Raw genomic sequence first — 12500 nt, forward strand, 5'->3', positions numbered from 1 at the left:
TGCCCTGAGTGAAATATGTTGATTTCCTATTTAAATTCACCGGACTCATACACAAGAGTGCGTGTGCAGCTCGAACTAGGAGCCGAGTGATTTAACGCCGTCCTACAAAGGTACACAGAACAGAATACAACTAGTCACAACTAAATCGCCACTCAGGCCACAAAATTTTTGTGCCGCCGCCTAATACGAAAACCCAAAAACCCAGTGGGAAATATGGGAACGTATTCCCCAACCAAAAGCAGGCGCACCAACCTCTGGGGGTTAGAGGTAAAACAACCTAAATTACATGCAAAAAAAAAATCATTGTAAAACTTGAAAAGTTCGAGAGCTGAGATGAATATATTACAAATGTCAAACCTTACATTCGCCATATAACAAAAGGCTGAATTAACGCCATAGCGGTTCACGTGTTAACGTACCAATAGGAAGAGTCCGTTTACAGTTTAATTCCGCCGAATACATATACATTCCGACTTCGTACTTACCAAAAAAAGCGTGAATTTAATTCTTGTTCGCGAATTATCGCGATGACCGGACATTTTTTATTTTACATGATTACTTTAACATGTGGGGCTCTGCAATTCTGTAACGCTAAAACACAAATTTAGGTATCGCATAAATATTCTTGGTCTTTGGCCATTTCAACTTAATCAAAAACATAAAGCAAACAGCGGCTACAAACATAATGATAACGTCAAACATCAAGACAAAAGTCAAGTCAAAAGTAAAATGCGCTTTATTATTATGTTTGTAGCCGCTGTTTGTTTTATGTTTTAGATTAGATATCGCATACCTCAGTCTCTTTGCCGGTGAGCACGATGATCCCTAATCCGACACAAATCAAAAGATGAGTACACGCCGGTTTGCGTCTTTGCTAGTTTGCGTAGCTGGCAGAATAAAGTTTCGTGGCGGTATTGTGGGCACGCGGAATAAAGTTTTGGCAGCGAAGCCGTGAGTAGAATGGGGAGGAGGACTTTGTTCCGCGCGCCTACAATACCGCCAGCTACGCAGGCTACGTCTGTGCAGACATCCAGCTAATCAATACTAATTAATGATTAATAATTTTGCCATTATAAACAAAACACAAACCAAAGTGGAATAATAAAGATCACCACGATATGATCTCAGTGGATCCCCTCCCACAAGGTTGAGAAAAGTGCAGTAAAAATCCGGCCATAAGCCCTCTGTTTACATTTTTTCAAAAGGCTATTATAATGGAGTTATTATTAGTAGACCTAATAGATAGCAGATACGGCGGCCATTTTGATTTTTATCGTTTCGAAAGACATTATGTGATGCTCAGGGGGCAAATTAATATGTATTTGCCCCCTTGGGCACCCATAATAGCTATTTGAAACAATAGAATTGAAAATGGCCACTGTATCTGCAAAAACGTCTATTTTAGGGAGAGGGGAGGGGATAGGGTATCAATGTTAGGAATTTGCGTTTCAATTATGTTAGGAGATGTTGCGTGTCACAATTGTTGACAGTTTATGGCGTACGCAAGAACACCGGATGATTAAACTCTTTAAACTTCTCGATATGAAACACAAAGCAAGTTCTACAGTCATGAACGCCACTGAGGATGCTCTTATGACAAATATACAAAGCAAGCTCTTCAATAGGCGGCCTGCATTCAGAAGTTACATTTAGATTTCGTCAAAATCTATATATAAGCTCATGGGCTTACATCCGGGGAAAAGGAGGGGTGGTTAGGCTCGGAAGGATTCTTCTGTCTGAGATTTGGGGGGTAATTTGGGAGGGGGAGCTTATTGTCGGAATTTTACTGTACTGAGAGTCAACTTAGTTTTTCTATGTACTCACCAATTCAACTGCTGTGAATTTAACACATGTTCTTCCTTAATTATCAAGTACATTTTAAAGATCTATAGCTCACTTGGTTTTTCCACCTCAGTGTTATGTTTTATGTACTTGGATATTACTTGCTTCACTGTTTCATCTTTCCAGTTGTCACAATAACTGGTGCTGTGATCAATCTTATCAGCTTCATCATCATTTTGTCCTCCAAGACAGCACAGCTGTCATCATCTATGACCCCAGGTTCTTTGTTCATAGACACAATTGCTTCTTCTTCACCAAGAATCCTCTCCTCGTGAATTTCTTTTAAAGTTTTGCTACTGATGCTGAGAAAGTCACCTAATCGTGACCAGAATTTATTAATGTCCCTCAAAATGTCTTGGGTAGAGACGTGTCCACATTCTCTCAACACTACCAGCTCATTTGGATGCTCGCGACAAAACTCGCCAATGTCAAATAGGCATTGCGCGAAAGAAGCCGTCTTTTTATCTCCAACATATAACGCCTCTTTTAACTGACCATCTATCTGCAGTAGCTCGTCCGCTAATTGTGACAATTCGGGTTCTCTTTTCTTTGATGAACATCTACTCAGGAATTTGAGCCCTCCGAAAGCATAGAACAAACCTCCAATGGTTAGGATCGACCACAATGGGCCAAGCGTAGTAATGGAACCCGCCAATGACAAACTGCTCCCCGCCAATGACAAACTGCTCCCCGCCAATGACAAACTGCTCCCCGCCAATGACAAACTGCTCCCCACCAATGACAAAGTGTCCGCAACAAGTAAAGTACGGTTGCGTTCCTTTAACTTTGTTACGAAATCCTTGTGCATTGCGTCGGCGCGTTTCGCGATATCCCGCGTCCTGAGAATCTGGTCTCCAAGTTCACCTTGCAGTGCTTTAAGTTGTCCATATTTCTGGTAGATTTCATTCACCCCACTTTCTGACTCACAAACAATGCGGCCATTCCAGGTAGCTTCTTCCAATGCGCTTAGCTCCTGTAAAACAGAGCGAAATGGCCTGACTCAATAAAAATTTATTTCAAAACAAATTTTAAAAAAATACATTCAACTCTGAACAATCTACTCTAGTGTCAGTTAACTCATCATCACCTCTGAGGCTCCAACTTGCGGACTCGATCCTATGGCGCTCTTCCTTGTCAGATGTCCTGGAAGAAGCGATGCATTACTGTTTAAACAAATTTAATTCAATGGCACTTGAATGGTGCATAATTATAGTATAAGAATACACCCAAAAACGTTTTGTTAACATCTGAAATGAAACGTCAAGCGTCAATTTCGTAATTTAAAATAATCTTCCATACTTTCTGTACAATATAATCAATAGCCACTTTGTTTGATGCTACAGATCATAAATACACCATTCGAATGACAAGCTGTTGCGAAACGTTTCCTATGTGAGGTACTGTAGAATATGCAAGGCGATTTTATTAACTACCTACATAAGCTGCTTTTGTAGTGGGAAAAAGAGCGAAAAAAAGGCGAGCGGAGTGTACCCGTTTCATATTTTCTCAACGGGTAACACTCACGATTTCTCAATTGAGGACATGGGTATTACCCAAGAGAAATGATTGTCTGAGCCGTCTGAAGATGAATCTCGCCAGAAAAAAATCTGGATGCTAGTGTCGACTGTGTGTCGCTCGCTTCTGAAGCGATACTCATTGCCACTAGACCTGGCACTGTTATGCCTAGCGACTTCTTGGGTTTTACTTACGTGATCAACAGCCATGTTTTACAACGAAAACAATAGAGTTCAATTCTCGGAGGATTGGGCAGGTACACCAACATGGCCGCCGTTTCTTTGTTTGGGGACACCCACAATGTGGCCGTGACGTCATGCGAAACCCGAGAATAGCGCCCAGTTAGCCTAATGGTCTTAACTATTGTAAGGGTAACACGATATTTATTTGAAAAATTTATATTCTGGAAGCCAGTAGTCTGGTGGTAATGAACATCACTTGAGGTGCCAGCGAATCAGGAGCGACCCGCAGCCGACACCAGCATCGAGAAAAAAACTTTATTTTTCTGGCGCGACACATGTTCGGACAGCTCAGACGATCATTTCTCAAAGGTAATACCCATGTTCTCAATGGACCTTTTCACCGAGACGGCGGCCATTTTCAATTTTATTGTTTCAAATAGCGATTATGAATTAATTCACTCTTGAGGTTGTCCAAGGGACAAATACATTTCAATTTCCCCCCTGAGTATCCCATGTCTTTCGAAACAATAGAAATCAAAATGGCCGCCGCATCGGTAAAAAGGTCTATTCATAAATCCAGGGTGTAACCCTGTGAGAAAATGTGAAACGGCTAAGCGAGTCGAGTGCGGTCTGGGAAGGAGCTCTCGCAGGGAAGCTCTTCCTGTCTTGACCGCTCTCACATTATTTTCGCCGATTGTTTTTTTTTTTTTTTTTTTTGGCGCCCCGATCTATACCCTTGTTCACAGTGTTAAAAAAGACTCATCTCCCTCTGAACGGCCCTAGTAAAGAAATGGTAAAACACACGAGGCAAACATAATCCGTCTCCCCAAGTTGCTCTTCGGACCGAGCTACGAGGCCAGAGTAAGGGTACAACTGTAAATGCAATGCTTTGCCATGAATCAACACCTTAATAACCTGTGACTTGCTCCCTCTCACCTTGTGATTTAAGTCTGTTACGTAGCGCAACAGAGATAGTAGGTTTGAATCCTGCCGAGGTCAAAAGAATGTTTCTTTTATACTAATATGTTCCTACATTTCCTTTAACTAGGGCTAATGCTCACCGGGAAATTCATCAGTAATGAAGTTATATGTCCTAAAGTGATGAAATAACATATATGTGTAATGACGTGTAGAGAAACGATCGAAATTAAATAAACGATGTTTTCTCTGGTGCGAAAATGCGAGGATGACATTTTAACTGACCTGCAATTAAATTAAAACAGCCAGATGTGGAGCAAAGTCTCATTGTTAATTGATGCATCTCTGCTAGCTTACCTCTTGTGACTTGGGCGTCTTCTCGATACGCTGTTTCTAGACCTTGAAGTATCATTGAAATCCTTTCTTCAAGCAATCCATGGTCACCTTTCAACTGATCCATTCCTTCTTTAGTTATAACTTTCAGTTCCTCTAAGGATTCCTTAACATCTATATCGCTTTTATACCAGCTCAGGAGTTCTTCTACATTTCTTTCGTCCTCTGCTGTGAGGGGTTCCTTTAAAAATTTATCAATGGCATTCTGCCACTCATGCTTCTTCACAGGGCCGATTTGGCCTGCAATTCTAACAAGGGCTCCACTTATTTCCTGCCACAGCGATAAAAACTCGAAGTCATCTATTATCTCCATGTTCCCATGGCCATATACTGAGTTGCGGTAATACTTAATTCTTGCCAAATCTGCAACTAGACTGTGGTCTAGATTGGTTGGCAGAGCATCCCAGCCTGTGGCAGGAGGGGTGAGGTTGCATATAGTTCTCAGCAACCTGAACAGCAATGTAACATCAAAATCTACTGACTGACCGTAGATCCCTGGGGAAGGGTACAGACAGTCCCACTGTGGCTTGGTGAGCTTTGCTGATTTTAGTTGTTTCTTTGTGGCTGGATTTTTTAGTATTGTAGGAAGATTACTTGGTGGACAAAACCCATCAAAAATCTCTCTCAGTAGCGTAGTGCCTCCACTTATTAACAGTCGTGCAATACGTTGAAAATTTGTTTTTCCAGTTGTTGAACGAAGCACTTCATCTGGGTCTGAAGTGGCGGCCATTTCACAAGTAATGTACCTGGTACAAATACGGTAGTATTACTAGGAATGGATTAGATGGAAGCTTAGTATGTCTTAAGGTGGCTCCCTAGAGTATTTGCGAATACCCTTTCTACAGGGTAAGAGTTACAAAAGGAAACCTAGTTAATTTTTCTTGAAGTTTTTCCTGTAGATCTTTACCAGTATGGGTACCGATATAATAAGGCTTATTTTTTTGGTGTCAATTTTGGGCTTGGCCGTTACCATGGCAACATCACATCTAAAGACAGGCAGATATATTCTTACTTTTGATCTAAATTTCTTAATATTTATACTTTTCTTCGGTGAAAGTTTCCTATTCTTTGACAAATTATGGAAATGATACTGCCTGACATTTTGAAGAGGTAAAAAGTCAAGGTCGTTCAGACGGTTTCGCCAATATTCTGTAATTTGCCGTTTTTCTAAATATATTCGATTACCTCTGACAGATTTTAACAAATTTGGGTATTTGATAGGAACTGTATGTGGTTAGAACTGGGCCAATTTTGAAAAAAAGTTACCGAAGGGAACGCGAGAAAATTAGCAGTTAATTTTACAGATTGGGTCACGCTGACGTCACAAAAATCGGAAAAACAAACGCGATTCAGGCTTTACGCGCCATACTAGTGCTCAGCTTGCGCGCGGCCCTAAAGCTCTTAGGAGCCTCCTTAATGGTCCATTCTGACAACGTCGAATAAAGAATAATGTGAACAAAACTCCGGTGTGCGTGTGTGCACATGCACATTAGTGGGGGCACGTACTCCGGGAAAATGGTGTGGGTGTCCGGCCTGTTTTTAACTAGTCAAACCCTTATTCGATTTCAGACCAAAATATGGGATTTCTGATACTCTCTCAAATTAGTACACTTAATATAAAGTTCACATCAGCATTACCAGCATGCTTCAAATTCCCCAATGTTGAAACAAAAACGTGCTTATAATTATTATCAGCATCTTTCTACACCTTTGTATGTTGCTTGTTCTTATGTGCTAGTGCAAACCAGCTTTTGCACTGCACAAAACATTTCAAACACAATACACTGCACTTTGGTGGAGTGCGTACTTATCTACAGTTTGTTCCTTATTCCCAGACGCAACTAAGCAATGATCAATTGACATTAATGAGTAATAAATTGGTTATCAATGAGTTCAACTGATTTTTCACTGACTATTGCCTACGATAAATGAGTAATCAATGACCCAAAATTTGTGGCCTATCGGTTACTCCTCGATGATATCTATCACTCACGTGCGTCATTGATTACTCATCGATTACCTAGTATTTTGTACCCATCGATTATTCATTTGATTTCAATGATGTCACTGACTAGTTACGTCTGGCTTATATAGGAAACTAATGCTTGATGAAATTATATCCAATTTTAAAATATGTCCTTAATTATTTAATTATATTAATAGGTACGTTAATTTTTGCACCACTTATTTCCGTTATTCGAACCCAAATAGGCCCTTTGCAACAAACGATCACATGGTACAAAATCGGCCATGCTGGAGGGCAAGCTCATTATTATTCCCGCACTGGGACATTAAAACAAAGAGACCTGAACCAGTCAAGCTTGACTTGCCTTTATTTTATGTCCCAGTGCGGGAATAATAATGAGCTTGCCCTCCAGCATGGCGGATTTTGTGCCATGTGATCTTTTGTTGCAAAAGGCCTATTCTGGACCCTTCCCAGAGGTTAACTTCTAACCTCAAGAGTTCAAGAGTCCTGCAGATGGTGAAGTTCTCCCTTTTAACCCCTTTTTTCAGAGCTTCGTTAAAATCTTTGTCGAAATGATAATAGCATTAATATATCCTTCAGTTTGAACAATTTTGCCCTCCCAGTGGCGTTAATAACCACAAGAATCAATTTCCACTTATGAGGTAGGTTATGATTTTACCTCTTTCCCCAAGTAAACGTTTGTATTGTGAGAATGAGTTACGTGACGGCAAGCCTGTGAAAACAGTAAACGTTTTCCGGCGGCTCTACCGGTATTCACGCTGCACGTGATGTCAGCTTTTCTCTCTGGCCAGGATTAAACTATTCTGCTACACAGATACCATGTTGGCTCTTTTCAGTGATCACACACCCTGTGCTTAGCGGTGACCGGCCTCAGTAAGTCCTTAAATTTTGTCCCAGCCTAGTCTCTATAGTCAGTTGGCTTAATGACCTGATCGTGATAAGAGTGATAAAAGCATGAAATTTTGCCTAAAATTCGCGTATACCCTACCAAATGATATTAGAAGGGGTGCCCATGTCAATCTACTCACCCTTCGGTTTTAAGGAGATTTTAGCTTTTGACCAAATTCCAGATTTGAGATATCCGTGTTACGATTTCACAAGTTATTTTATCACTATTTACAGCGACTGTTGCATTTTGATCTTGATTTGATCACTTAATTATGTACTTTGCTATCTTATTAAAGATTGCATTTAAAAATTGTGACTGAAAATATCGCCGTAAACACTTTCAGATATTTAACAATTAAAGTCTGGTTCCATATGATCGTCCAGATCGCCCCGATCGCCCCGATCGCCCCAGTCGTTTCAAATAATGTTCAGAGGCGATCGGGACGATTGTACGGAAAAACTAACCAGACGATGGCTGATGATACGGGCGACTGAGACGACCTCGATCGCTTGGATAGAGGTTCTGAGTTTTATCCGGACAATCGAGTTCGTCCCAGTCGCCCGGGTCGTGAGCGATCGCCAGGGTAGTGTTGCCATATAATCGTCCCGATCGCCTCTGAACATTATTTGAAACGACTGGGGCGATCGGGGTGATCTGGACCATCATGTGGAAACCAGGCTTAAGGCATACTTTTGAGCTTTCTTATAGACCCTTCAAGACTTCCCGCTGCAAAGAGGATACTTGGTAAACTGAGTCAATATCTCACTCCCAATCCAAAACAGAAAAATTATTGTATGCAAAAAGCTCAACAAAAAACTTTGTGCGGGAAAGACATGAAGGAAATTAAAGCAACAGCGAAACAAAATTCCTTCAAATGTCTCTGACAAAGTTCAGAACTTGCTGAGGTATATGCTGGGCACTTCCATAATCCATGAGTGAACAGCTTTTGCAAAATAAGTGGAGACTAGCCCGGAGAACAGACGTAGAAACTCGTAAAATGCAATCAGGTTTAACAATCACGGATATTTGAGCCATATTTGCTCGGTGTTTTACCGCTCGCTCCTTCCCAGAACTTCGCGCGGACAGTGAGGCAAGGTATGTAGAACGCCAAGGGACTAGGCTGCTTTTGTCACATACTTTCTTTAAAGATAACCCTATCAAGTAGAGACCACTCTATTGAGTGGACAACCCTATTAAGCTCTAGCAAGGGTCCAGTGGGTGTCCGCTGGGTTTCACTATAGTCAGAGTAGTCACGCAGTCTCACCTACTGAGGGAGAATGATAGCGTGACGAGCAATAAACCGAAAGAAAGTCAGACAAGCGACATTTTGCATTAAATTTAGCCCATAACAATTGTATATTTGAAAATGACATATTTTAAAGGAAAGTTATCCAACGCTAATGGAGATTACGTTGATTTTACGACAAGGGCAACTGGCAGACAACTCTAAGGATGCGAGAGCGCGGGACGTCACGTTATTTTGAAACAGTTGTAACGGCCGATTCAATTGATCGAAGAAAATGTTAAAACTTCAAATCGCGACGTTTCTTTTCGAGAATCTATTTTATGGATAGCCAGATAAATAAGTTTTACTCACACACTACTTTCTGCGTTTTCCTTAGTGATTTGATGGGTTTTTGGGACGCTTCGATTTCCTTAGATCCCGGGGGGGGGGGGGGGTACTCCCTTTTCAGGGCTTAATGGGGACGTGCGGCCAGCCAGTGTATGTTTTTCGGGATTTTTGTCTTCAACAGGGTATCGAATTTATAATTTTTTGTCTTAAACAGGGTATCAAAAATCGGAATTCTGTCTTAAAATGGGTAGGAAAATCAGCGATATTTGTCTTAAACAGGGTCAGGGTATGAGGGGCCGCGCCGCACCTCCCCACCCAGGGATATATCGAGAACCCCCTCTCTCGTGGGGGAAATCTGAGCTTTTTGATTGGTTACTTTGATCTTGATCAAATTTCAATGATCGATCAAGTCCTGTCCCGATCATATGGTGATGGCAAACGCCTGTGCGAAGCTTGAAAATCGAGCAGGATTTTGAGGTTTCAATACCCCGGAGTTGCAGAGCCGTGTAAATGCCATGATTTTTGGCACAATGCTAGCAAAATTATCGACTTTTTACTTACCCAAGGCTGGGTGGCGAGGGACCTTTGAAAGTGGGAGAAATTCGGCTAAATTCTAGAGGCACTCGGCCTTCTTCCAACGTTTAACTTTTTACCCCATATGAACCATGTGAACGTTGGCCCTAGTGATGGAAATGGGCCCACACAAGGACAGAGAAAAACTCTGACCAGGGTGGGAATTAAACCCACGACCTTCTGGTTAGATTATTAACCTGTTCCACCGACTGAGCTGCAAGGTCAGACGGGAGCGGGCAGAGGTACAGTAAACAGCGAACTCGAAATCTTCAAAATCGCTCAAAATACCACTTCTGAGGCAAAAGAACGACAGTACACCGCAGGTAAGGAGATAAAACGTTTATTTAGCATTGGTCCATGCACTGGTCCATGTATCGATACATCGCTCCAGAAAAAGCAAACGGTGAATCTAACACATTTATTATAAAATTACAACGATTAAACCACAGGCGGCCCAGAGTCGGCGGGTAAAAAAAAACTTATACGGATTTGTATGGGAATTTCCATAACAAACTGAAAATGATATTTACACGCAAAAGTTCTCAACAAAAAAGCCGTACTTTATTGTCCTGGTGACTTTTTCGCTTTATGTGTGGCTATTTGCCTGATTGAATGCAATTCAACCGACTTCTCAAAATCCTAAGAGGCTCGCTTGCAACCGTTCACTTATTTGCTTTCACCGTATCGAGACTCAAGTGAAAGGTTGACCAGCCGTGTCCAAACTCGTTGTCAGCGAGCCTCGAAGGATTTTGAATATTTGAATATTTTTCGCTGTTTCTCAGCAATGGATTCTCGCTGGACCTTGAAAAATTTATCTGTGTGGCCATCGCAGCAGTTTGAGCGTGACTGATGCCGGAGAAGTGTGCTTTGAGGTAAGCTAGAAATTAATTTTCAGCCCCTCCTTTATTTATGTACGAGTGACAACCTGGGAAACTGAGAAGGCGCTTAAATCGCATTCAATCAGGCAAATAACCACACAAAAAGCGAGGAAGTCACCAGGCCCCAGTTGTTCAAACGATGGATAGCGCTATCGGCCGGATAAATCACTATCTAGTGGATGAGTAATAGCGAAATCAATTGCGCTATCCGATGGATAGTGATTTATCCGGTGGATAGTGTTATCCATCTTTTGAACAACTGGAGCCAGGACAATAAAATACGGCTTTTTATTGAGAGCGTTTGCGTGTAAATATCTTTTTCAGTTTGTTAACGAGATTCCCATACAAATCCTTATAATTTTGTCTCTCCGAGTCTGGGTCGCATGTGGTTAAACAAACAGATTGTGTGAGGTCCATGTGTTTATATTAGGGAGATTTAGCAACGACGTCACTTCGCGACTATTCCAAGCTTTTTCACGTGACAGTGGTGTGGCAGTCTCTGGAAAATGAAAACCGATATGAGTCAAGCGTAATTTTGGGGAGAAAATGAAAATTTTTCTCCAGGTGCTGACGTCCTCCATAAATCCTCAGATTTGGTGATCTCACGTTGTTGTTTTGCTGACGACGGCAAACAAATAGACAAAAATGAAAAACGCAAAGCTGTTGCTTTTGCCCACCAAGTATGCAAATTTGTGACGTTCTCGTTGCCGTCGCCGTTGTCGTTGCTAAAGCTCCCTATTGTTTCTGACGACGCGTCGGATCTGAAGGGGAAATCGAAGCGTCCAAAAAACCTATCAAATCACTAAGGAAAACTCCGAAAATAGTGGGCGAGTGAAGTTTGTTTTTCCGGCTGTCCATAAAATTGATTCTCGAAAAGCAACGCCGCGATTTGAAGTTTTTATGGAACATTTTCCTCGATCAGTTGAATCGGCCGTTACAACTGTCTAAAAGTAACGTGACGTCACGCGCTCTCGCAACCTTAGGGTTGTCTGCCTGTGCAGGTCCACGAAGCGATGTTGACAGCAATAACTCCTTCCACAAATTTCTGGGCGACCAAATCAATTCAAGTAGAACTATATTCACTTACAGTGTATTTTGTTCAGGTTACGCCGAAGATCTTCGGGCGTGAATGAATATTTCCTTTTTTGACTATATTCCTTTACATTTTGGCATATCGTCGGCGTGTCTTCGGCGTTTCCTTGTCATGGAATGCAGTTTGGCACGATGATGATTCACTAGCTGTACTAAGGATTGAGTTTAAAATTTTAAATTCTGGCCCGAAGACAACTCTCCGCAACATTTTACGTTAGTGTTGCAGCTCTCGTAAGCTTGTAAATCCATATACCGGACTAAAATGGCGTAGGACAAAAGAAACGTTGTTATTCCGATTAGGCCTTCCTAATTAGGTATTGTTATGTTGGCTATGTTCTTTTTTTTTATGGACACCAATTATTTCAGATCCGGTATATGAAAGACCAGCCATTTGCATTTGTCGTCATGGTGTAGCAGCTGCTCATATTTAGCTTTATGGGAAATCGAAGGCGTTTTGTTTTGGAATGCATTCGTTCGACATCTTAGTCACAAAAATAGAGACATGGACAAGAAAACCACGATCAAAGAGCAGCGTAATGGTAATAAAACGAAAATGGGACATGAAAGCTTCTTACCTTTCCTTTAGATGTCTGCTGTTATAGTCTCCAAGTTATACCTGTCCCGGAGAATGCAAGTTAATGCAGGTTTTCGGCCAAAA

The 12500-nt window shown here is 41.5% G+C and overlaps 1 protein-coding gene across 3 annotated transcripts in view; it reads right to left on the bottom strand.

The window, feature by feature from the left end:
- LOC137988834 (uncharacterized) overlaps positions 1 to 12500 on the bottom strand; it is a 13658-nt gene that overhangs the window by 1096 nt on the left and 62 nt on the right. Inside the window, exons 1-4 of one of the 3 annotated variants that reach the window (XM_068834790.1) lie at positions 12418 to 12500; positions 4815 to 5596; positions 2930 to 2985; positions 1 to 2815 (exon numbers count right to left, since the gene is read on the bottom strand). The exon at positions 1 to 2815 is cut by the window's left edge and continues 1096 nt beyond it; the exon at positions 12418 to 12500 is cut by the window's right edge and continues 62 nt beyond it. In XM_068834790.1, coding sequence (XP_068690891.1) covers positions 1949 to 2815; positions 2930 to 2985; positions 4815 to 5580 — 1689 coding nt within the window. In that variant the 5' untranslated portion in view covers positions 5581 to 5596; positions 12418 to 12500 and the 3' untranslated portion in view covers positions 1 to 1948. Of the gene's footprint in view, positions 2816 to 2929; positions 2986 to 4814; positions 5620 to 12417 lie in introns of all 3 variants that reach the window. The other 2 variants (XM_068834791.1, XM_068834792.1) reach the window with 2 other exon arrangements.

Source organism: Montipora foliosa, unplaced genomic scaffold (assembly GCF_036669935.1).
Source record: "Montipora foliosa isolate CH-2021 unplaced genomic scaffold, ASM3666993v2 scaffold_431, whole genome shotgun sequence".
Taxonomy (NCBI): Eukaryota; Metazoa; Cnidaria; class Anthozoa; order Scleractinia; family Acroporidae; genus Montipora; species Montipora foliosa.